The sequence below is a fragment of the Pipistrellus kuhlii genome, unplaced genomic scaffold (genome assembly GCF_014108245.1).
Source record: "Pipistrellus kuhlii isolate mPipKuh1 unplaced genomic scaffold, mPipKuh1.p scaffold_m20_p_60, whole genome shotgun sequence".
Lineage (NCBI taxonomy): Eukaryota > Metazoa > Chordata > Mammalia > Chiroptera > Vespertilionidae > Pipistrellus > Pipistrellus kuhlii.
Window position 1 is genome coordinate 1,423,735 of NW_023425563.1, and position 22,662 is coordinate 1,446,396.

At 56.0% G+C, this 22,662-nt stretch overlaps 2 protein-coding genes across 6 annotated transcripts; one reads left to right on the forward strand and one right to left on the reverse strand.

Annotated features, from left to right (window-relative positions):
* The first annotated feature begins 499 nt into the window (after positions 1-499).
* On the forward strand, positions 500-13,481 carry MTG2 (mitochondrial ribosome associated GTPase 2). 3 transcript variants are annotated; one of them, XM_045575002.1, is made up of 7 exons: positions 500-606; positions 7,130-7,330; positions 8,831-8,978; positions 10,134-10,249; positions 11,043-11,261; positions 11,490-11,628; positions 12,308-13,481. In XM_045575002.1, exons 2-7 carry the CDS (start codon positions 7,139-7,141, stop codon positions 12,700-12,702), a joined length of 1,209 nt encoding a protein of 402 aa, XP_045430958.1. In that variant the 5' UTR covers positions 500-606; positions 7,130-7,138; the 3' UTR covers positions 12,703-13,481. The 3 variants fall into 3 exon arrangements, with proteins under 3 accessions (XP_045430958.1, XP_045430959.1, XP_045430957.1); XM_045575003.1 differs by lacking the exon at positions 500-606 and adding an exon at positions 639-1,061 and having other exon boundaries at positions 7,133-7,330; positions 12,280-12,607; XM_045575001.1 differs by lacking the exon at positions 500-606 and adding an exon at positions 645-1,061 and having other exon boundaries at positions 7,133-7,330.
* Positions 13,482-17,822: 4,341 nt separating this feature from the next.
* HRH3 (histamine receptor H3) lies at positions 17,823-22,128 on the reverse strand. 3 transcript variants are annotated; one of them, XR_004984683.2, is made up of 4 exons: positions 21,516-22,126; positions 20,521-20,687; positions 18,652-19,734; positions 17,823-18,305 (listed from the first exon to the last, which is right to left on the reverse strand). XR_004984683.2 is itself a non-coding variant. In XM_036420016.2 (4 exons), exons 1-4 carry the CDS (start codon positions 21,766-21,768, stop codon positions 18,275-18,277), a joined length of 1,215 nt encoding a protein of 404 aa, XP_036275909.1. In that variant the 5' UTR covers positions 21,769-22,128; the 3' UTR covers positions 17,823-18,274. The 3 variants fall into 3 exon arrangements, 2 of the variants coding, with proteins under 2 accessions (XP_036275909.1, XP_036275908.1); XM_036420016.2 differs by having other exon boundaries at positions 18,971-19,734; positions 21,516-22,128; XM_036420015.2 differs by having other exon boundaries at positions 17,823-19,734.
* Between the last annotated feature and the right edge of the window lie 534 nt (positions 22,129-22,662).

Consider the following 22,662-nt stretch of genomic DNA (forward strand, 5'->3'; position numbering starts at 1 on the left):
CAGGCGTCTGTCTCCATGCTGAGTCACCTTCCTGGGAAACCTGTTACCTGGGTGCTGTCCAGCGGGCACCTCCGGGCAGGCTGTCCTGTAAGGCCTGACAACCACAGCGGCAGGGAGCTGACCCAGGACACTGTCGCATTGTCCCCTACAACGGCACCCCTCCCCGGAGCTCCGGCCGGTGGTCAGAGGGAGGGGGATGCTCGGAGAGTGTGAAGGTCGGGTATGCGATGGGAGGGCCGGTAAGGTCATCGGAGACCACACCCAGACGAGACGACGGAGAAGGTTGAGACCGGCTGGTGGGCCGGGTCCAGAGCAGATGCCCGGAGGTTGGAGGGACACCGCTCCGCGGGGCGGGATACGCGCGGGGAGGCGCTGCGCGTGCGCAGTCCAGGCCGGCCCCCGGAAGGGATTCGCGCGGCCGCGGCCCCGGAAGTGACGAGCCCTCCCGAGTAGGTGAGTGCGTGCCAAGCGGCCGCTACCTCGGGAGCCCTGGCCGGGGGCGCCGGGAGGAGGGAGGAGGCCGTGAGCGGCACCGCGGCCCGAGCAGGCGACCCCCCAGCCGCGTCCCGCGTGTGGCGGGTCAGCCGCCGGGCGTGAGCGCGGCCCTGGGAGCCGGCGGGCGGCGGTGCGCACGTGCGACCCGCCCGCGGGGCCTGCGCAGGCCCCGCTCCTGGCCCCGCGGTCAGGCTCCGGTTTAAGGAGCTCAGATGTTCTTTTTGGCGCACGGACCTAAATACCAAACATTGTCCTCTGGGTGCTTCTTTGTATGGTTGTGGCACAGAATAACGTCAGCAGCACCTGTTCTTAGAAACATTTCATTAAATTCTTGTTGCAAGGGCGGTTTTCCATGAATTCCCTTACCACGGCCGCCCTTGGCGGAGGGAGGCGGTGCAGTTCCGCTCTATGGCCGTGGGCGGCGGTCTCGTGCTCACCCCGCGGGCGGGCGAGGATCGGCGTCCCAGAGGCGGTGCCTTTGTTTTGTGCAGGAGAGGACCCCGCGGAAAGGAGGAAGGGGAGGCAGAACGCGATTCTCCTAAATGCAAGTGTGCTTTCAGACCTGTGTAAGCAAAAGCTGAGAAGCGGAACACTGGTTCCTTTGAAGTTACCTTGGGAAATGGCTGTGTGTGCACACTTCATTTTGAAGATTCCTGCTGTGAGTACAGGCCCAGCGCCCTGCCGGTGAGGCCAGAGGTCACTAACTTTGGGCAGGTCGCGTCACCTCTGAGCCCCAGCCTCTCCCGCTTTAAAACTGGCATTAAAAATGTAAGCTCAGGAATCACGGCCCCATCACATTGGATAATTTAAGGAGGTTTATAAAGGGAGAGGAGGGAAGCGGTAGAGGTGGTGTTTCAACCTGGAGCAGTGACATTGGAGTTGCTTCCACCACTAGAGGCCAAGGCAGAAGGGGCGGGGCAGTTACCGGAGACAGCAGGGATTGAAGGGGGGCAGGGAAGTCACCCTGCTGGCCTCCTGCTCCTCCAGTCTCTGCCAGAGAACAGGGCAGCCAAGGGCAGGTCCCTGAAGCAGCAGGATGGGAAGTGGGTCTGGAAACCCAAACAGGGTACCCGCTCATACAGTTGCTGTAAGGAATAAATATGAAAATTTCCATACAACAAGGTTTAGCAGAGGTTCTCATGGCCCAGTAGAACTGAACTTCACACTCTAGGGAATAAAGTAGTTGTATCTGAAGCATAGCCCTTGCTGAGTTGACTCCCCAGTCTTCCTTAAAAAAAAAAAAAAAAAAAAAAAGTTTTTTTTCATTTCAGAGAGAAGAAGGGAGAGGGACCCTGCGAGGGGTAGAAAGAAACATCAGTGATGAGAGAACCAGCTGCCTCCTGCACAGCCTTTCTCTGCCCTGACCAGGAGTGCTCATCGATGGAGTCATGAGCCACAGCAGCTGGCGCTCTAGTGTTTCTAAAGCCTCACCCTGGGGTCAGAGTTGGTCCAACTTGGATCAGGCTTTCGTACACAGTCTCATCTTTTGTCCTCTGCCCCCTGGCCCGGTAACGTGTGGAGGCAGACTCATTCCCATCTGTGCTGTTCCGTTTGGCACCCACCGGCCACATGTGATTACGAGTGCTTGGAATGTGGCTTGAATGACAGTTTTTACATTTTCAAGTTTTTAAATTGATTTAAAGTTAGTAGCCACATGTGGCCAGTGGGTAGCTTCCTGGATAGCACAGGTACAACATTAGAAGGAAAACGAAGCCGATACCGGTTTGGCTCAGTGGAAAGAGCGTCATTACAGAATTGCTGTGAGGACTAGATGACCCAATTCCTGAAAGGCTCCAACGATAGAATCCCGCAGACAGCGAGGCAGGCGTTTCCAGTGTTGATCATTGAACTTATGTCGGAACTTTCTGTAACTATATATAAGAATACAATTGATTTTTTGTGTTAACCTTATAACCTGCAACCTTTCTTGGCTCATTTATGAATGCTAATCAGATTTTGTAGATTTCTATGGAAACAACCAGACCTTCTATATATTGTCTTTCCTTTTTTAAAAAGAATTTCTTTATTGCAGCCCTGGCCGGTATGACTCAGTCCTCTGAGTGTCATCCTATGCTGAGAGGTCCGGGGTTGATTCCTTGTCAGGGCACATGCTAGGATGTGGGCTTGATCCCCAGTAGGGGGCGTGCAGGAAGCAGCCAACTGATGTTTCTCTCCCTCTCTTTCTAAAATCAGTAACAAAATATTTTAAAAAGAAAGAAATTCCTTTAAAAACTTCTTTGTTACAGTGTCTAAAAGACAGTGTCGCACAGAAGGGGTCCCAGGCAAGGGCATCCGTGCCTTCTCCTCCCGGGCGAGCAGCTCAAGTCTTTCTCCAGTCATTGTGGTGTTGGCTGTGGCTTCTGTCGTCCCCTTCCATTCCCAGTTACATCCCAGTTCCCTGCTCGGGAGTCGGTGACTTGTACCAGAGGGTGTGACAGTCAGTGTGGCATCCACTGCTGGTGACGCCTTGTGTCCCAGCGGCCACCTGCTTGGTCCTGCGGTTGATGTGCAGGCGCAGCTGGACACAGCGCTGGCGGGATTGTGTGCCTCTGTTCTTGATGGTTTCCTTTCCGTGTGTCACATCTGGGGCCTGGGGCTTCCTGGCCGCAGGCCATGGCTTGGGTGCAGTCCCTCTCCTGTTGCCTGAGAAGGTTCATGTGAGATTGCTCTGACTACTTCTGGGATGTCTGATGGAGTTTACCGGAAAGCTGCCTGAGTCTGGAGTTATGTTACAGAGAATGTTCTTTAATAACACATTGATTCCTTTAGTAGTTACGGGTAATGGACATTTTCTGTTCTCTGTTTTCTTTGTGGGCTTTTGGTGTTGTTTTTATTTCTTCTTGTATCTTTGTGCATCTTTTAGGAACCTGCTGAGTTTGAGGCACAAGTGGTTCCTTGGTGTTCTCTTGCCCTTTGATGCCTGTAGGACTCAAGTGGGTGACTCTTTTTGTTGCTTGTTAATCCTCACCCAAAGATATTATTTTTTCTATTGATTTTTAATTTTTTTAATTGATTTTTTACAGAGGAAGGGAGAGTTAGAAACATCAATGAGAGAGAAACATCGATCAGCTGCCTCGTGCACACCCCCCACTGGGGGTTTGCCCACAACTGCGGTACATGCCCTTGACCAGCCAACGTTCCATCCACTGAGCCAACTGGTTCAGGGCATATTTTTTCCATTGATTTTTAGAGAGAGTGGGAGGGAGGAGGGAATGAAAAAGAAAAACATCAGTGCGAGATAGTTTGTACATTTATAACATGGAATTGGTTGCCTCTGCAGGAGATCAAATTTGCACTCCAGGTATGTGCCCTGTCCTTGACCAGGAATCAAACCCGAAACCCTTTGATGCGCAGGCCGATGCTCTCACTTAGCCATTCCAGCCAGGGCTCGGTGACACTTCTTATGTTTCTGGCCATGTGGTTTGTGTTCTCTTCCTTAATCCCTCTAGCGTGTGGGGTTTGGCCACTCTGCTTATATTTTATTTATCTATTTTTATTGTTTATTTTAGAGTGTGTGTGTGTGTGTGTGTGTGTGTGTTAATCCTCACCTGAGGATTTCTATTGATTTTTTTTAAAAATTTTTATTCATGCCTTTTTAGACCTACTTAGATGCATTGTTTTTATTTTATTTTATTTTTTAATATATTTTATTGATTTTTCACAGAGAGGAAGAAAGAGGGATAGAGAGTTAGAAACATCGATGAGAGAGAATCATCGATCAGCTGCCTCTTGCACACCCTCCACTGGGGATGTGCCCGCAACCAAGGTACATGCCCTTGCCCGGAATCGAACCCGGGACCTTTCAGTCCGCAGGCCGACGCTCTATCCATTGAGCCAAACCGGTCCCGGCGATTTCTATTGATTTTTAAAAATATATATTTTTAATTGATTTTAGAGAGGAAAGAAGAGGGAGAGAGACATAGAAACATCAATGATGAGGAAGAATCATTGATTACCTGCCTCCTGCATAACCCCCATTGGGGATAGAGTCCGCAACCTGGGCATGTGCCCTGAACAGAAATTGAACCTGGGACCCTTCAGTCTCCCAACTGAAGCTCCATACACTGAACCAAACCGCCTAGGGCTAGTGTTTATTGTTACTAGAGGCCCGATGCACGAAATTTGTGAAGAGTAAGCCTTCCTTACCCCGGCTGCCAGCACCAGGTGCCCGCCGGCACCTGTGACCCGGCCTAGGCTTCCATCTGGTTGCCAACAGGTACCTGGGAGCCAGGCTTCCCTTGCAGCCCCTGCTTCGTTGGGCAGGTCATCCATGAGGACAATCAGTCTAATTAGCATATTATGCTTTTATTATAATAGAAGACTAGGTTTCATACCATTAATTCATTTAATCCTCACAATCCTACAAGGTTAAGTACCAGTTATGATCCCCATTTTGCAAAGAACGGAAGCACAAGCACGTCATCCCGTCAGCTGTGCGCCCGGCATCATGTTTTCTAGGGCCGCCGTGACCAGGAGCCAGACCTTTGTTCTCTCCTGGTCTGGATGTCAGGGGCCCCAAGTCAGGTGTCAGCAGGGCCATGCTCCCTTTAAGACTCTGGGCAGAGCCGAAACCGATTTGGCTCAGTGGATAGAGCGTTGGCTTGGGGACTGAAGGGTCCCGGGTTCGATTCCAGTTAAGGGCATGTACCTTGGTTGCGGGCACATACCCAGTAGGGGGTGTGCAAGAGGCAGCTGATCGATGATTCTTTCATCGATGTTTCTAACTCTATCCCTCTCCCTTCCTCTCTGTTCAAAATCAATAAAATATATTTAAAAAAAAAAAAAAAGGCTCTGGGCAGAGCCTTGTCCGGTGGCAGCAGCCTTGCCTGGCGCTCCTTGTCTCAGCTGAGCTGCCCAGCCCCAGCCGCCCTCACCCGTGACCAGGTGCTTTTCCCTGTGTGTGCAGCGGCAGGCAGGGCTCCGTACGTTTTCGGTGGTCGGGTTTCTGTTTCGTTTGTTTTTGGTCTTTATTATTTCTCTCCTTCCGTTTACTTTGCTTTTCTCTGGTTTCTGGACATAGAACCTCACATGTGACGACACTCTTTAAGCCCTTCGTCACTAAGAGCAGTGTTTACAGCTATGGTGGCTGCCCCTTACCCACTTTCACTTTCCGAGCCCTCAGCTACCCCAGGTCAGCTGACATCCGAATGTTAAATGGAGGCCTGGTCATGTTGCTCAGTGCATAAGCATCGACCCAGGAGCCAAGAGGCCGTTGGTTCCGCTCCTGGTCCAGACCCATGCCCGGCTTGTGGACTTGATCCCCTGTAGGGGGTGTGCACGAGGCAGCCAGTCCATGATGTTTCTGTCTCATCGATGTTTCTATCTATCCATCTCTCTCTAAAAATCAATAAAAATAAATTGTTCAAAAATAGAATTGGTTCTCTCTCTTTCTTTTTTTTAAATGTTGCCTGGACAGTGTGGCTCAGTCATTGAACGTTGACCTAGGAGACAGCTGATTGGTGGTTCTCATCATTGATGTTTCTATCTCCCTCTTCCCCTTTCTCTCTGAAATTAATAAAAATATATTTTAAAGAAAGAAACGTTAAGCCCTGCTTGGTGTGGCTCAGTGGATAGAGCGTCAGCCTGCACACTGAAAGGTCCCAGGTTTGATTCCGGTCAAGGACATGTACCCTGGTTGCAGGCACACCCTCCATGGGAGGTGTGCAGGAGGCAGCTGATTGATGTTTCTCTCATCAATGTTTCTGACTCTCTAAACCCTCTCCCTGCCTCTCTGTAAAAAATCAATAAAATATATATTTTTTAAAATGTTAAATGGAAATTTCAGAAATAAACAATTCGTAAGTTTAAATTGCAACGTGTTCTGAGCAGTGTGATGAAATATTTTGCTGTAGTTTCTTTCTGCCCCACCCCCTTTTCTAGCTCCACACTCCCTATTAGTCACTTAGTAGCCGCCTTAGTTATCACAGAGACAGACACCACCAGAACCACGTCACATGACCTTATTACAGCATTTTGTTACAATGATTCTATTTTATCATTATTGTTATTAATCCCATACTGTGTCTAATTTAGTAATTGAACTTTATCATAGGTATGTATGTGTATATATATATAGAAAGAAACATAGTATCTATAGGGTTTGGTACTATCCAAGGATCAGGTGTCCCCATGGATGGGGAGGAGGGACAACTGTGAGCACTACATTACCTGCATCCCATAAACTTCAGTCGCTCGGGTCAAAATATTTTGATTTTGACTTATTCTACCTGTTGGCTTAGTTCGAAGAGCTGTTTCATTTCCAGGTTGACATTTAAGCTGCACAAGATAAGAGCACAGCATTTGCATAAATGGGTGCTTTAATTTTTTCAGTAATTTTTATTTTAGGCTCCTATTTCCTGTCATAGTTTCATTTAGCAGATACTGCATTCGATGGGGGAGTGTTTCCAGGGTCGAGAGAGGTTTGCTGACATTCCCTGTGTACACAAACCTGGCCCCAGGTAGCATGTAAGCCAACGGGTCACGTGACTCCTCGTGACTCGGGGTCCAGCATGGCAAGTGAGGGGAGAAAGTCATAGCCCGCAGTTTATTTATTTGTTCCAAAAACGCGCTGAGGTTTTAGTTTGTGTGACGGCATGTGTAAACCAGGGGCTCATTTAGCCAATGTGGCTTTTGTCAGGGAGCCATGATGTCTGGGAGGCTGTTCTCTGCAGGACCACGGCGTGTGCTGGAGGGCCTGGGGCGCTGGACTCGGGCCCCATGGGCAGCCCTGGGCCGGCTCCCCCTGCAGCGCCCCGCTCCCCGGCTGCTCTCGCTCAGTTCTGCGGACTGCGCCAAGGAACCCTCCAGAAAGAAACTGCTCTCCGAGAAAAAACTGGTGAGACTTCTGACGGGGAGGGAACTTACGGAAGCTTCCCTCTCACAGGCATTATGAGTTCTCGTCCTGTCTCCATCTGTCCTGTTGTCTGATTGAAGGGACACAGGTAGCACTTGAAAATGATGAAACTTAGGTAAAACATGAACGAGGAAAACAAACAGGAGTGGCTTTACTTTAATTCACGAGGCGCCATCCGTTTCCTCCTAATGGGCTCCAGGCCAGCAGAACTTGGAGAAGCGCCGGTGCTCAGAGCCATGTCCGTAGCATCGTCTTTGCCCAGCGGGGAAATAGAGCCAGGCTTCACCTCCAGTGCTCGTCAGTGTGCATGTTTTCATTGATGTCAGAGAGGAAGGGAGAGGGAGAGAGATGGAAACATCAGTGATGAGAGAGAATCATTGATTGGCTGCCTCCTGCATGCCCCCCACTGTAGATCGAGCCCACAACACAGGCATGTGCCCTGACTGGCAGTTGAATCATGACTACCTGGTTCATAAGTCGATGCTCAACCACAGCCACACCAGCTTGCCATCCATTGGATGGATTTTAATGTTGGCATACAGCAAAATTATATGCTAAGTTTTTAAAAGAGTAATTCGTGTTTTTTCTATGTGTGGTGCCAAAAAATCTGAAAATATTTGTGTTTTCTTAAAAAAACAATCTGTGTTGCCCTAACCGGTTTGGCTCAGTGGATAGAGCGTCGGCCTGCAGACTCAAGGGTCCCAGGTTTGATTCTGGTCAAGGGCATGTACCTTAGTTTCAGGCACATTACCAGTAGGGAGTGTTCAGACGGCAGCTGATTGATGTTTCTCTCTCATCAATGTTTCCAGCTCTATCCCTCTCCTTTCTTCTCTGTAAAAAAAAAAATCAATAAAATATATATTTTTAAAAACCGAACTGTGCATCAGGTGGAGGGGCAAATGCTCTGGGTCTGGCGGAGGGCCGGGTGCTGGCCAATCTCTGTGCACACAGCGCACAAAGCAGGTGGACTCCCAGGACTGGATGGCCTGCCGGGTGGTGCCTCGGTGCCTCGCCCTGGCTTCTCGGGTAGCTGAACTTGTTGTTGGAACCAATAGCTATTCAGCAGTCACCTGCTTGGTTTCAGTGCTTTAGCTGAAGAGACCTGGAGAGAAACACCCTCCCATCGGCGCGCTCTGCATCGCTGAGCTTACAAAGGAGCCCTGTTCGGTCAGGCCCAGAAGATGCCCTTTAGTGATGTGCTTCTGTTTGAAGAAGCTGAGACAACGCTGTTTCAGGAATATTTTCTAAACAACCCTGTTTCCTCCAGTTGGGCACGTTGAGTCTCATTGAGTGTGTTTTCCTTACCGGCCACTTCTCACATCTGCCGGGCTGTTTCTTAGATTTGCACTTTAGGAGAGGTTAGTGATAGTAACATCATTGGCCTCTAATTTTAAAGCCCACGTAGGGAGGAGAGGCGCTCCAGGAGCTGCTTGGTTAGAGGATTGCAGCATTCGTGACGAACCGGATCTGTGCTCTCTGCAGAAAAGCCATTTCGTGGACCATCGCCGGGTGCTTGTCCGAGGGGGACGCGGAGGCGACGGGGTGAGCTGCTTCCACAGTGAGCCCCGGAAGGAGTTTGGGGGTCCCGATGGTGGCGATGGAGGCAACGGTGGCCACGTCATCCTGAGAGGCAGGTGCTCTGGGCAGCTGGCGGGACCACTCTCTGCACACGTGGGCAGGAGTTCCACCTCATCCTGAGAGGAGTTTGAATTCAGAAGTTGATGTATGGATATCATTTTGTTACATTATACGAATGTTTACATTTAAAAAATGCACCAAAACCCAACTTTTATAGTGGGGTTTAAGAAGAATTCCAGGTACACAGAGATAACATAGTCAGAGGGGAAATGTATGTTACCATCTAGGCAAGTGCTGGGAGGGTATTGATTATTCCGTACCTTTTGAGCACAGATGCTAGTAAACTGGAAACTTAGTAAATATCTGAATAATAAAATGTAACTACTTTTAAATTGGAAACATTTCCAACTAATAAAATGTAGCTATTTAAAAATTTATAACAGGTAATTTTGAATTTTTCAGAAATTATAATATTTTTTGAAAGAAGATAAGAATTTATAGCTTTTTAAAATACCACTTTGCTACTTTAGTAACTTCTGCTATAGCTTTGTTCTGTTTCCATGTGCATGCCTAATGTTTCTGAACTAGACAAAAGAAAGTTAACAATATGCAGCCGATTTTTTTTAAGTAGACTTGTATTTTATTTTATTTTTATTGTTGGCACTATTATTATGGAGACTTTATTTTTAGTTTTTGTTTTGTTTTGAAAATATATTTTTATTGATTTCAGAGAGGGAGAGATAGAAACATCAATGATGAGAGAGAATCATGGATCGGCTGCCTCCTGCACAACCCCTGCTGGGGATCGAGCCTGAGACCCGGGCATGTGCCCTTGGCGGGAATTGAACCTGGAACCCTTCAGTCTGCAGGCTGATGCTCTGTCCACTGAACCAAACCAGCTAGGGTTTGTTTTTAGTTATTTTTTAATCCTCACCCAAGGATAATTTTCCATTGATTTTTAGAGAGAGTGGAAGAGAGAGGGAAAGACAGAAATATTGATGTGAGAGACCACATCGATTGGTTGCTTCCTGCATGAGCCCCAATCAGGGCCTGTGGGGGAGGAGCCAACATCCGAGATACGAGCTCTTGACTGGCATTGAACCAGAGACCCTTTGGTCCACAGACCAACACTCCATCTACTGAGCCAAACCAGCTAGGGCCCGATTTTGTTTTTAACACAAAGAAACATGTAGGTTTTCTCTTTTAGTCGACCGACAACTCAAGTCACTGTCCTCAGTCCTGTCCCAGTACCGGGGCTTTGATGGAGAAGACGGTGGCAGTAAAAACTGCTTCGGGCGAAGTGGCGCGCTCCTCTACGTCCGGGTAAGCCCCAGCTGCAGAGCATGCCCTGCCCCAAGTCCAGGCCTTCAGGCTCCTCAGGCGCCGAGCTGTGGTCCACAGCGGCCCGAGGCCTGAACCATAGCCATCTCCCACAGAGCAAACCCAGCCTGAGCTTTGTACCGATTTTTATACCATGTGTGTATGACCTGTTCAAAAAGTCACAGAAAGCGTCCTGGCAGGATCGCTAAGTGGTTAGAGTGTTGGCCTACGGACTGAAGGGTTGCGGGTTTGATTGCTGGTCAAGGGCGTGTACCTTGATTGCAGGTTCAGTTGGGGCTCCAGCAGGAAGCTACCAATCTGTGTGTCCGTGTGTCTTTCTCACATCAATATTTATTTGTCTCTGTCTCTTTCTCTCTCTCTCTGCCCTAATCCCCTCTCTCCCTCTACCCCCTGTTCCTTCCACTCTCTAAAAATCAATGGAAAAGATATCCTCATTCCTCTGGTGAGAATTTTTTTTTAAGTCTCAAAGTCATTACATTTTACAAAAAGGAAACCCACAGGGTCCCCGTCTGTCTCACCTTGGCCCAGGAGCCCCCTGAGCACTGCTGCTCTCACGTTAGCTCGGCGTTCCTGCTGCTTCCGCTCACCTCCTGGGAGAAACACTGAAAGCTGTGTGCACAGTTCTCTGGGGAGTCCCCAGCCCCGTGAAATCCTTGGAGGGCTGGGACCTTCCTCCTGGAACTCAGTGGCTCTGGGGGGCTCCTCTCCCAAACAGGAAACACCTGGTCTGGCCATTGTCTTCCTGCTCCCGGACAAAAGCTGCGTTATTTTTCAGGTCCCCATGGGCACTTTGGTGAAGGAGGGGAACGAAGTTGTGGCCGACCTCTCACGCCCCGGGGAGGAGTATGTGGCTGCTCTGGGGGGGGCAGGAGGAAAGGGCAACCGCTTTTTCCTGGCCAATGACAACCGCGCGCCCGTCACCTGCACCTCCGGGGAGCCTGGGCAGGAGCGGGAACTCTTCCTGGAGCTCAAGACCATGGCCCACGCTGGCATGGTGGGTACCGCTGGGAGCCCCGGTGGGAGGAGGGGGTGCTTTGCACACTGAGCTGTGGAAAGCGGTTTCTAGTGGGTGGGGCATGTAGGGGAGAACAACTCACCCCAGTTGACGTCCTATGACCTTGAACGTGGCTGGGCCCTGACCTGTGTGGTTCCCAGTTCTGAGAGTCACCGATTTCTGTCTGTCCCAGCGGAGGGAATGGTAGCACATCCCCCTGTCTTGCAGGTCGGATTCCCCAACGCAGGCAAGTCCTCGCTTCTCCGGGCCATTTCAAACGCGAAGCCCGCCGTGGCTGCCTACCCGTTCACGACCTTGAACCCTCATGTGGGCATTGTGCACTATGAGGACCACCAGCAAGTAGCAGGTAGACCTCCCAAAGGTGGGATTGTGAGGTGGGTCATTCGGAACCGTTAGCAAGCAGCTTTCTGCCTAGAAAGCAGCAGCATCTTTCCTAAGTTAGCAGTTGTGATTCTGTGGCCACAGTTAGGGTTTACACTTTCTTCCCACCCCATCTGACGCCTGGGGGTGCAGCCAGAATTAGAATGTAAATTCCTGACCTGGAAAGGCTGTTCAGCATGCCAGTCATGGAGCCCACTGTGAATTTTAGAGCTTTCGTGTTAACATTCTGAGATAGAGAAACTTTCCCCAGAAGATAACGAACCCATTAAAAATAGCAAGCCCGCTGGTAGGTAGCTCTGTGGCACTTTCCGTTCGCCAGGAACTCTGTGATAATCAAATCTATCAGTAATCGAGTTATTAATGGGTTACAGAAAGCTGGGTCCTCCTCTTAAAATCATTTTTGAAGCCAGAAAGATTGGAATGTGTAATTCAGGTGAATAAATATTCCTTATTAGATGGATCTGTCACTGTGCCTGTTACCCAAATATTTCCAAGCATCTTGTGAAATGTCTTCATGGCAGTTGGCCTGATGAGTCACCGAGACAATAACTGGATTGACTTGGGGTTTAGGTGTTCCTTGAAAGGGAAGTCTCAGACCTCGGGGAACGGGCCGGAGGCGGCCCGGCCCTGCTCTGTCTCCGCAGTGGCGGACGTGCCGGGCATCATCCGAGGCGCACACCAGAACCGCGGCCTGGGGCTGGCCTTCCTCAGACACATCGAGCGCTGCCGCTTCCTCCTGTTCGTGGTGGACCTGGCCGTGCCGGAGCCCTGGACCCAAGTCGAGGACCTGAAGTATGAGCTGGAGAAGTACGAGCAAGGCCTGTCTGAGCGGCCCCACGCCGTGGTCGCCAATAAGATTGACCTCCCTCAGGCGCGAGCCAACCTGCCCACGCTGCAGGCCCGCCTGGGCGGGAAGGCCATCGGCCTGTCGGCGCTCACGGGGGAGAACCTGGAGGAGCTGCTGCTGCGCATCAAGGAGCTGCATGACGAGCACGTGGCCGCCAGCCGGGCGCAGGGCCGCCAGCTGTTCCGGTGGTAGCGCGCGGCTTTGCGGTGGGAGCTGCAGGTGCACCTTCCCACTCAGCTCCGGCCGCCTCAAAGGCCCCGGCGGCCTGCTCCCGGTGCTTCCCGCGCCCTCGGCCTGTTCTCTGGCCCCTCAGATGGGCTTGTCCCCGAAGTACCCCTGAGTAGTAGGAGCCACGCTGCTCTGTGTGCAGGGAGCCAGCACAGCCAGATCCGAGCCAGAGGCACTGGTCCGGCTCCTAAGCGCCAGCCCACACATGAGCGACTGTCACGCTGGACCTGAGAGACCTTGGCTGTCCCCACGCCTGCAGAGCGGCCGGGGACAGGCGCGTGCTGTGTCGGATGCCGCCATCTGAGCAATGAGGTGCCTCCCCTGTTGTCCTCAGACTGCGCCGAGCTCTGAGAACTGAACATAGCATTGGCTTCACGACTGAATGCACCCAATATCCGGCCAGAGACGCAGCTTCTGACGCTCATCTGTGCAGAGAGTTATTAGCTGATGGTGGCCGGGCTCCGAGAGGACATGGGCCGGGTCCCCCCTGCGCTGTCCCTGCAGGGATCAGAGACTCCTGGGCCTGTACCAACAGCCTATTGTCAGCGCATAGAACCCCAGGGCCTGGCCAGCTAGTCCATGGAGATTCTGTCTGCTGAGTGGTGGCAGCTAAGAGGCTGGTGCTCCATAAGCCACCCGCCCACAGGCTGCAGGGGTCGGTGAGGGCGGCGTGGCTGCCCACTTGCTCATCTACCAGAGCACACTGCAGCCACTGTTTCCCCAAATAAAACCTAACGCTCTGACTTGTCCCTGAGGGCCCTCCGGGGAGGGAGCGGAGGGGACAGGAGGAGTCGGGAGAAGGAGCACACTGAATGGGTGTTCAGGAGTTCACGTGTGCCGGAGAGCATGCGCCCGGTCCGCTCCCCGTCTGCACGCCCGGGCCCTGCGTTCTAGAACCAGCGGTGGTGTTGGCGTCTGGTGGCTCGCTCAGGCCCACAGGCTTTCCCAGGACACGAGGCCCTTGTCCAAGGCCTTGTGTCTCGGTGGCTGCCAGGGAGATGTGCCTTCCCTCCGGGAGCACGCTGTTCAGCTGTGTCCCCGCAGCTTCGGGACCCAAGGACCGTGCACGGCAGGACAGCCGTTTGGGGAGTGAAGGTGTGAGTGAGGGCTGTGTTAGCTGTGTCCAGGCTTCCTTTACTGGGAAGACACTTGTAAAAGGCAGGTGGTGGGTGCCGAGTGGCTCACATCCTGTGCCACCGCTGCTCCTGCCCCTGCCATCCCTCCGGCCGTTTCTGGGAGTCATCTGTCCTGAGGCTGCTCAGCGGGGCACCCCGTCCACATCTCATCCATGGACAAGGACGTGCCCTGCCCCTCGCCTGGTGACGTGGTGTGCGTGTGAGGCTGGCCGTGTGCACGGGGCAGGGCGCAGACCTGGCCCGGAGCTGCCCCGCGTTTGCTGCCTCGTTTCCTCTGCCTCGGGGTGCTGTTTCTGTCCTCGGTGGCCATCGCCTGGTTGCCTCTCTGGAAGCAGGTCTGAGGATGGGGACCTGAGCTTCAGGATGCAGGGTTTCCTAAATTCCCGTTTCCAGCCCTAATTCCCAGAGTGTCTAGCTGCAGGGCTCCCCAGGGGCCAGCAGCTGCCTTGCCCTGTCCCCACTCCCCATGAGGCCCCCCTGCCCGTCCTGGAAAGCTCTCTCATTCCTCCCTTGTGTTCTGAGGAGGCTCATGCCTTCCTCACACCTGTTGTAGTGGGGCCTCAGCAGAAGCCGTGGCCACACAGGTGTCCCCTGGGCCTGGGAAAACCAGGGGAGAGCAGCCTGCTCGCTCGGAACTAGAAATCTGTCTCAGGCCGGAACTGGATTGGCTCAGTGGATAGAGCGTCGGCCTGCGGACTGAAGGGTCCTGGGTTCGATTCTGGTCAAGAGCATGTAACTTGGTTGCAGGTACATCCCCAGTGGGGGGTGTGCAAGAGGCGGCTGGTCGCTGATTCTCTCTCATCGATGTTTCTAACTCTATTCCTCCCTCCTCTCTGTAAAAAATCAATAAAATATATTAGAAAAAAAAATCTGTCTCAGCTTCAGCAGATACAAGCAGGGCCAGTGGCACGCTCTGCCCTTCCCATCCTGCTGGGCGCCTGCCCTGCCCTGACATCCAGGGTGCGAAAGCCACTGCCGTCCCCACTGAGGTGGGCCTTGCCACCCCCCTTGCCTGGCCATGAGGTGAGGACAGCTTGTTGACACCGTTCAAAGGAAGCCCAAGGACCCTGGACCCTGCGGGTCACAGAGAGGCCGAGAGGAGCGCTGCCTGGCCACCTGGCCTCGGGAAGCTGAGGGACCAGCTGGGCGGGAAGAGGGAGAAGGCAGAGGGCTGCCCTCGCTCCTGCAGCTCAGCTCTGAGCTAGGTTTGCTGGAATTGCTTTTAAAGATCATCAATTTGGGCCGAAACCGGTTTGGCTCAGTGGTAGAGCGTCGGTCTGCGGACTGAAGGGTCCCAGGTTCGATTCCTGTCAGAGGCATGTACGTTGGTTGCGGGCACATCCCCGGTGGGGGGTGTGCAAGAGGCAGCTGGTCGATGTTTCTCTCTCATCGACGTTTCTAGCTCTCTATCTCTCTCCCTTTCTCTCTGTAAAGAAATCAGTAAAATATATTTTTTTTAAAATTATAAAAAAAGATCATCAACTTGGTCCCGTTTAAATCTGGGAACTAAAGTTTGGAGTGACTTTGGGGGTCACAGATGCATTTTTTTAGTTCATTGCAGTTCCCAGTGTCACCGCTCCATCCTCATCCAAAGCCACCATTCTCCCTTCTCTCCTTTCTTTCTCTTTTGAATGACATTTTTGTCTCAGAGATTTGTTTGACAAACTTCCCACAGGGGCTCTAGCTCTGGACACAATGCCCATGTCCCTGGGGCAGTGTCCTCCCGTGAGCCCCACAGCCTGGTCCCAGACACTTTGCTCCCCATTGAGGGAGGGGCACAGAGATGGTCCATGCGAGGACACAGTGCGTGGGGACCACCTCATGGTGCCCAAGGGAGGACCCAGTGGAGTGGGCAGGTGGAGTCCCCTGACTGCTGGGTATGGGTGCATCACCCTGTCTCTGAAGCCCAGTTTTGGTGTCTTTGTAGTGGATGGGGTAGCTACAAGGATGGGGTGCTCCAGTAAATGGTGGAAAGATTTCTTGTACCCCCAAGCCCAGGCGTGAGGGTCTGGCTGGGATTGGGGATGCAGGGAGGTAGTGGTCAGCCACATGGCTCAGGCTCCAGAGTACCTGCTCCCTCATCGTGGCCCTGACTCCCCAAAGGAAGTGTTGGTTAACTGTGCCTTTTTTGAAAGATCAGGGGTTGCCTGCTGGGCACCCTGAGAGCTAGGGCCTTTAGTCCAGGCTGGAAAGGACCCTGACCCACATGAGCTGCTCTGGGCACCTCCAGAGCCAGCACCAGGGCACCTGCAGCCAGTGCCAGCCCAAGGGGCCCAGGCAGGAGGATGCTATAGGCTGTCTGGTCCCGGGCTGACCCTCAGCCCCTCCAGCCTGGCCACAGCCCCTCCTGCATCTAGAGAACTGGCAGGGCCCTGCTGGGAGCCAGGCCACCCACTTCTCTCAAGGCACTGCTGAGCTCCCCACCCTGAGCCTCTGGAGCCCAGGGAACATGGGGGGAAGGAGATGTCAGCCTCCGAGAGGCTACCTGGGGTTGTGAGCTGGACCACCCTCCTCTGGGGCCTCTGCCGTTTACAGCCCTGCAGCCCCCAACCCCATGGACATGGCCCCACTTATCTGCCTGATGTTTGTTTACGCGTCTCCTAGCAGCCAGTCCGGCACACAGTAGGTGCCCAGTAAACATCCGCTGCAGGAGTGGGCGGTGGGAGAAGGGCTTTGTCTCTGGCCCAGTGTGGGATTCAGGAGAAAGGCCCCCTGGCTTGTTTGTTTGCTGCTGGGCAGGCCCAATGGGCATGGCGACTTTCTTCTCTCCTCCCCCATCCCCTTGCGGAGCAGCACTTCCCAGAGATTGAAGGCAAAATTGCTTGAAAGCCTGTGCTTTTATCCTCCAATTTGTAGCCATTTAGCAGGGCTGGGCGGAGGGGCAGTGAGGGCTGCTGCAGAGAACGGAGAACGAGTCCTTTGTCCTCGCTTGGACAGCCCTGGGCTGGGGGCTCAGGCTGGGGCCTGTGGGGCCTGCGGGGTGGCCAGTGGCCAGTGTGCAGGCAGCATCAGCCTCCAGAGCTACCTGCCGGCTTCCCTGAGCTCTGGCCCCCACACGGTGGTGTCCACTGTCCCTGCACCACCTTCCCCTGCAGCCGCTCCAGCCTCTGCTCATGCAGCACCCAGCTCCCAGGGAGCCCCTTTCTCTGGTCATTAGGGAGGGGCCTGCCTAGACCAGAGGGTCCCCATGGTGCAGGGGAGTGTGAGGGCGGGTGCCAGCTGGAGGAGTCTCCCGGGCTCCTGGGAAATGAAGTGCAGTCACCTGGGGTGGCACGGAGTCTGCCGGAGGGCTGTCATCTTCATGTCTCCAGGCGGCTCTCTGACCTGCCTGTGCTGTCACTGTCTGCGTGGGGAGCGAAGTGTGGGCAGGGCCAGCTCCGTGGGGACAGAGGAGGAGCTACCTGTGAGGGGCAGGGAGGACCCTGTGGCTTCCCATCCGAGTCTGCATCTCCTGAGTCGGGCTGCCCTTGCCCCTTTCCTGGGCTAAAGCCGAGGTCTGCCGCCACCGGAGCCCAGGAATCATGCAGGTCCTTCTCCACTGTCACCCTGTCCTGCCTCCAGGCCTTTGGGCAGGACGCCTCCTTTCCCAGAGAAGTCTCCCCTCTCTCTGACCTCCCCCCTCCCCGCCCCTCCCTCAGCTCCAGCCCCAGGAGCAGGGAAGCTTCCCAGGTGGAAGTCATGGCCAAGAAAGATGAGAAGCTCATCCTGGGGGCAGGCAGGCTGGTGGGTGGGGCTTGGGGAATGAGTCCCCTGGGCACTGCTGGGCACCTGCCCCTTACTAAGATTAAGCCCTGTTGTGCCAGCCAGGCTGCTTTCTCCCCACTGCAGTCCCCCACTTAGAACACTGAAGCCAGGGGAGGGGCAGGCCTGGGTCTCACACCCAGAGTGACCTGGTGTCTCCCTAGCATCCCACTTCAGCCCACCCCCCACAAAGTCCTCAGGAATCAGCACCCATAAAAAAATACACTTTACTGTGGACCTCAGAGTCTACAGGGCCGCTGGACGGTCCCGGGGCGCAGAGCATGCAGGATGCCACGGTGCACGGAATGTGGTGAAGGGACCCTCCACTAGACACGGGCCTGGTCCCTCTGACTGCCCTGCAGGCCTCAGGGCCATCGGGGCAGAGCTGGCCCTTGGGCCCGTCAGCCCAGGAAACACTGATTGAGCAGAGGAAGTGGGTGGCAGCCTGCTGACAGCAGGTGTCCGGGCTCTGGCCACTCTCAGAGCCACCAGTCGGGCCCAGCACCCAGGCCGGGGGCAGGGTGGGCAGAAGCAGCTGGTGCAGCTCAGCCGGAAACAGCAGCACGAGGACAGGGCGTGGGAGCCCACACCTGCCAATCCTGCCCTGAGCTCCTCTGCAATCTTGTCTCTCTTGATTAAACATCCAAGGAACATCGAGTTCACAGATGTGTGCTCTTCTTCTTTGTCTTCCTGAAACACCCAGAATGGAAAAGCAGAGAACAGCAGCAAGCTGTTGGCACTTTGGGGACAGACAGAGTTGGAGGAAAGAGGGCTGCAGGAGTCGGGCCGGGCATAAGAAGGGGCAGGTGGCCGCAGGGCCAGTGGCCCGGGCTTGTCTGGAGCAGGGGAAGGTGTGCAGGTGTGCGCACATGCAGAGCAGACTGCGGGCAGGAAGCATGGAGCACACGCCACGCGCTTGCTTTGGGAAGAACACCACGCGGTAACAGTTGCCACACTGTCTGGGGAGGTTGGCATTGTGGCTGAGACCCCTAGATTGTCTCTCCTGGGGAAGTTAGGATTTGGGCTAGCCACTCACACTCCAGTTCAGGCAGCAGGGTCCTCAGCCAGCCCACCAAGCTGCCCCTATGGCAGGCAGGTGGTCTAAGAGAGGCCACACGGAAAAAGTGTGGGCCGAAGAGGAGGCGGCAGTGGCCCAGAAACCAGGGTGTGGGCAGAGGGGCCCTGGAGGGCCAGCTCACTTCCAGCAGTGCTCCAGAGAGCTGTGAGGCTGGACCTTGAGCTTGTGGGGGCACAGCAGCTTGGTGAAGGCCCGGCGAAAGCTGTAATGGCACAGCGGGTAGAGGACTGGGTTGACTGCCGAGTTGGCCCATAGTAGCCAGAAGGACGTCTCATACCAGTAGTCGGGGACGCAGTGGCCGTGGCAGGCAGCCCGGATGATCATGAGGAGGGTGTACGGGGCCCAGCAGAGTCCAAAGATGCTCACAATGATGGCCAGCGACTTGGCCACCTTCTTGTCCCGGGACAGCCGGAAGCGCTGGGTGAAGCCCTGGGACACCATCTTCATGCGCTTCTCCAGAGATGCGGAGGACGCCGAGGGCTTGGAGCCCCTCTTGAGCGAGCGAGGCCGCTCTGTGCCCCGCGAGGAGCTGCCTGAGCTGGAGGTGGGCGAGTCTGCGGTGCCCCCACCACTGCCCCCCAGGGCTGCCTCCCCTGCCTCAGTGCCAGGGGCCGCCTCGCCGATCCTGGGGCCATACCTGTGCAGTGGCATGGCCTCCCTGTGCCCCTTCTGCCAGCAGCCCCAGCAGCCAGGTGCGGCTGGCGGGGAGGGCTGGGCCTCCGGTGGGGGCTCCAGGCCAGTGGCCTCTCGGACCCCGTCCAGCCGGTCACGGGTGCGCTTCTGGATGTTCAGGTAGATGCTGAGGTTGAAGAAGGTGACGCTGAGGAAGGGCGTGAAGAACTCGAGCGTGGAGGCCGTGATGAGGAAGTACCAGTTGTAGAAGAACTCTGCGTAGCAGTGGCCCTCGGGGATGGAGCTGCTGCCCGACAGGTGCTCCCAGCTCAGGATGGCCGGCCCGTACAGCAGGAAGGCCAGCACCCACACCAGCGCCATCTTCCACACCGCCTGCCGCGTGTTGCCCTGCTGGGCCCGGTAAGAGACCTGTGGGGGACATGCTGGTCAGGCATCTTTGGATATCATCTCAGTCTTTAAACTCCCCATTGCTCTCCCACTTCCTCTCTGGATGGCTCAGGAGGGAGGGGCAGACCAGGTGGATGGGCTAAGGGGGAAAACTGGGGTTCAACCCAGGCCTACGGACCTCAAACCTGTGCTCTTTGCACTCTGTCCCATGCCCTTCTAGATAGGACACATGTGGCTCCTGAGCAGAGAGCCCCCGGGGTGCCCAATAAATCCACCAAGGAGAAGACATATGGGCAAGGAGACTTCAGCTCCAGTGCGCCAGCCTCAGTGCCCATGTGGTACTGTCATGGGAGCCCAGGTGGCCCAAGGCCCCAGCTAATGGTGGCCACTCACACCAAGGGGAACTGGTGGAGCCAGGACCTGATGCCTGTCTTCTTGGGATGCAGAGACACACAAACACACACACAGAGACATACACAGACACACACACATGGGGCAGAGGGGGGTGCCACCAAGGGCCTCTGGCTCAGATCCTCCCTCAGCTCCAAAGACTTTGCACCTGCCCCAGAAAGGGGGCTGAAGTGACCCCCTTCCTTCAGGAACATCTGATCCCGGGGTCAGGTGGTGCCTCCTGCCAACAAATGGCTACCAAGTGGGCAGCTGGCTGTACAGAGTGCCTGGCCTGCCAGATTTGAGGCAAGTGGGACCAACCTCACCTGGCTCTGCCTGCATCCCCTGCTGGTGCCTTCTGGGCCACTCCTGACCACTCCCCCCAAGAGAGCATGGGCACCTGCCTCCCAGACTCACAGCGCGGGTGACCGACAGGAACCGGTCATAGCTGATGAGCACGATGTTGAAGACGGAGGACGTGCAGAGTAGGTAGTCTACCACCAGCCACAGCTTGCAGAGGCCCCTGCCAAAGGGCCAGCGGCCGGTCAGCACATAGGGCACATACAGCGGGATGCAGAAGGCTCCTGTGGGAGAGCAGGGCCAGGGCTCAGAGCCAGACCAGGGTCTGTGGTCAGACCCTCCACAATGCAGACAGGCAGCACCTGTCAGTCGCCACCCTTCTTGGCAGCAGCCTCACGCACCCTCTGACCTGTCCACTCTGTCCATCCCTCCCAGCCCCAAAGAGAGGAAGAGGGATAATCTCCCTCCCTCTCGCCCCCTGGACCTCAGCCCCTATCCTGGCTTTGGACGGCCTTTCCTCTTCAGTTCAGAAACCAAGAAAGCCTTCTTCCCGATTCAGAGGGCACTCCGCCACTGCCACGCCACCGCTCCCGCCGCCCAGCCCCTCTCCCAGCGCCTGGCAGACGCACGCGCAGCCCCAACAGGTGTCTGGCGCTCCAGCCCCCTCCGCGCCGCTGCAGCCGCAGCAGCTCCCGGACACGTGAGAGCGCTCCCCGCCCCCTTCCCCATGCCCCCTCCCCCCGCACGGCTCTAACCCCATCCCGTGCCCCTCCCCCAAACCTTCCCCGGCGCCCGCCACAGTCCCAAGTCCCCCACAGCCTTTGTTTGCAGGAGCCGGCGCTGAGCCCGAGGCCGCTGCGCCTGGCGCCTCGAGCGCCCGCATGCCCGGCCCGTTCCCCAGACCCTCACCCCCGCCCCGCAGCGGGCGGCGAGGCCAGGAACTTCGCCGCGCCCATCGCCCTTCGCCCCGCGAGTCCCGGGCGCCCCCTCCCCGGGCCGGCCCGCCCGCCCCGCCCCCACCAGGGCGTGTGCCCGTACGAAAGGCGCCCAAGTCCGGCGCTCCGATCCCCGCCGCTCCAGGGCTCGGGCGGGGTGGGGGGTGGGGGCTTTACCCACGAGAAAGTCGGAGATGGCGAGATTGAGCAGAAAGAAGTTGTTCTGGGTGCGGAGGCTCGAGTCGGCCACGAAGGCGAGCATGACCAGCGCGTTGCCCAGCACCGTGGCCACGATGAGCAGCGCCATGAGCGCGGCCAGCACCGCGGTCCAGGCGGCGGAGAAGCCGCGCGCCCCGCCCGCCGCCGCCGTCGCCTCTCCAGCCAGAGCCCCCGACGCGTTCAGCGGCCCGTCGGGCGGCGGGCGCTCCATGGCCCTGCGGCTCACGCAGCGCCGGTGCTCGGGGCAGGGCGCGGACCGCCGGCGGGGCGGCCGGGAGGGGCCAGAGCCCTGGAGCCTGGGGTGAGAGGGCTTTCAACCCAGCCGGGGTCCCCGGGGGATGCCCGGCGCATGGTCCGCGGGCACAGAGGCCGGGCGGGCAGCGCCGAGGAGGTCCAGGCTGTACTCCAACCCGAACCGGGCCGGTGGCCCAACCGCAGCGGCCCGAGCAGAGCCGGAGCCCGAACCGCTGCCGAAGCGTCTGTGCGCCCCAAGTGCAGCGCGCCGCCAAGTGCGCCCCGTGCCCAGCCGCCGCCCCCAGCGCCCGGCGCCTGGCTCCGCGCCCGCCCCATTGGCTGCAGCCCGCGCCCCGCCCCCGCCCCGCCCCGCCCGGCGCCGGCAGCACCACGGACAGCGCCGCGTGCCCGCCAGCCGCCGGCCCAGCCTGGTGCGCACCGCCGCCGGCTGGGAGCCGGGCCAGGGCGCGAGAAGGGCGGGGCTGGGAGCCGGGCCAGGGTGCGAGAAGGGCCCAGCCTGGTGCGCACCACCGTGCTGCTCTGGAGCCGGGCTCTGGGCCGCTTGGCCTGCCCCGTGCCCTCCAACCGGCCTCATCAGGAGTCGGGAGCCGGATGCCTGAGGGGCCCTTGAGTAGGAGTAGGGGAAACACCTGCACCCTCGCGACCTCTCCTCCTTCATCCTTGGTGCCAGCGAGTCTGAGGGGAGGAACGTCTTAAAGAAAAAAAAAAGGAGGAACATCTGAGAGCTTGTGCTCTGGTCAGGGTCAGCCCCCAGCCCCCCATCTGCGTGGCACTCTGGGTCTCAGTCTCTCCGTGGTCAGGGCCCAGTGAGGCGGGCAGGGTGACCTACAAGGCTCAGGCAGATGGGGAG

What these genes read in the sequence shown, in the direction of transcription:
- HRH3 (XM_036420015.2), bottom strand. Translation starts at nt 21,768, where the DNA reads ATGGAGCGCCCGCCGCCCGACGGGCCGCTGAACGCGTCGGGGGCTCTG. An exon ending in CATCTCCGACTTTCTCGTGG is followed by an intron (nt 20,688 to 21,515) that starts GTAAAGCCCCCA and finishes GCTCTCCCACAG; the next exon opens with GAGCCTTCTGCATCCCGCTG. An exon ending in TCCTGTCGGTCACCCGCGCT is followed by an intron (nt 19,735 to 20,520) that starts GTGAGTCTGGGA and finishes TGTCCCCCACAG; the next exon opens with GTCTCTTACCGGGCCCAGCA.
- MTG2 (XM_045575001.1), top strand. Translation starts at nt 1,038, where the DNA reads ATGCAAGTGTGCTTTCAGACCTGT. An exon ending in AAGTGTGCTTTCAGACCTGT is followed by an intron (nt 1,062 to 7,132) that starts GTAAGCAAAAGC and finishes GGCTTTTGTCAG; the next exon opens with GGAGCCATGATGTCTGGGAG. An exon ending in TGGCCACGTCATCCTGAGAG is followed by an intron (nt 8,979 to 10,133) that starts GCAGGTGCTCTG and finishes TTTCTCTTTTAG; the next exon opens with TCGACCGACAACTCAAGTCA.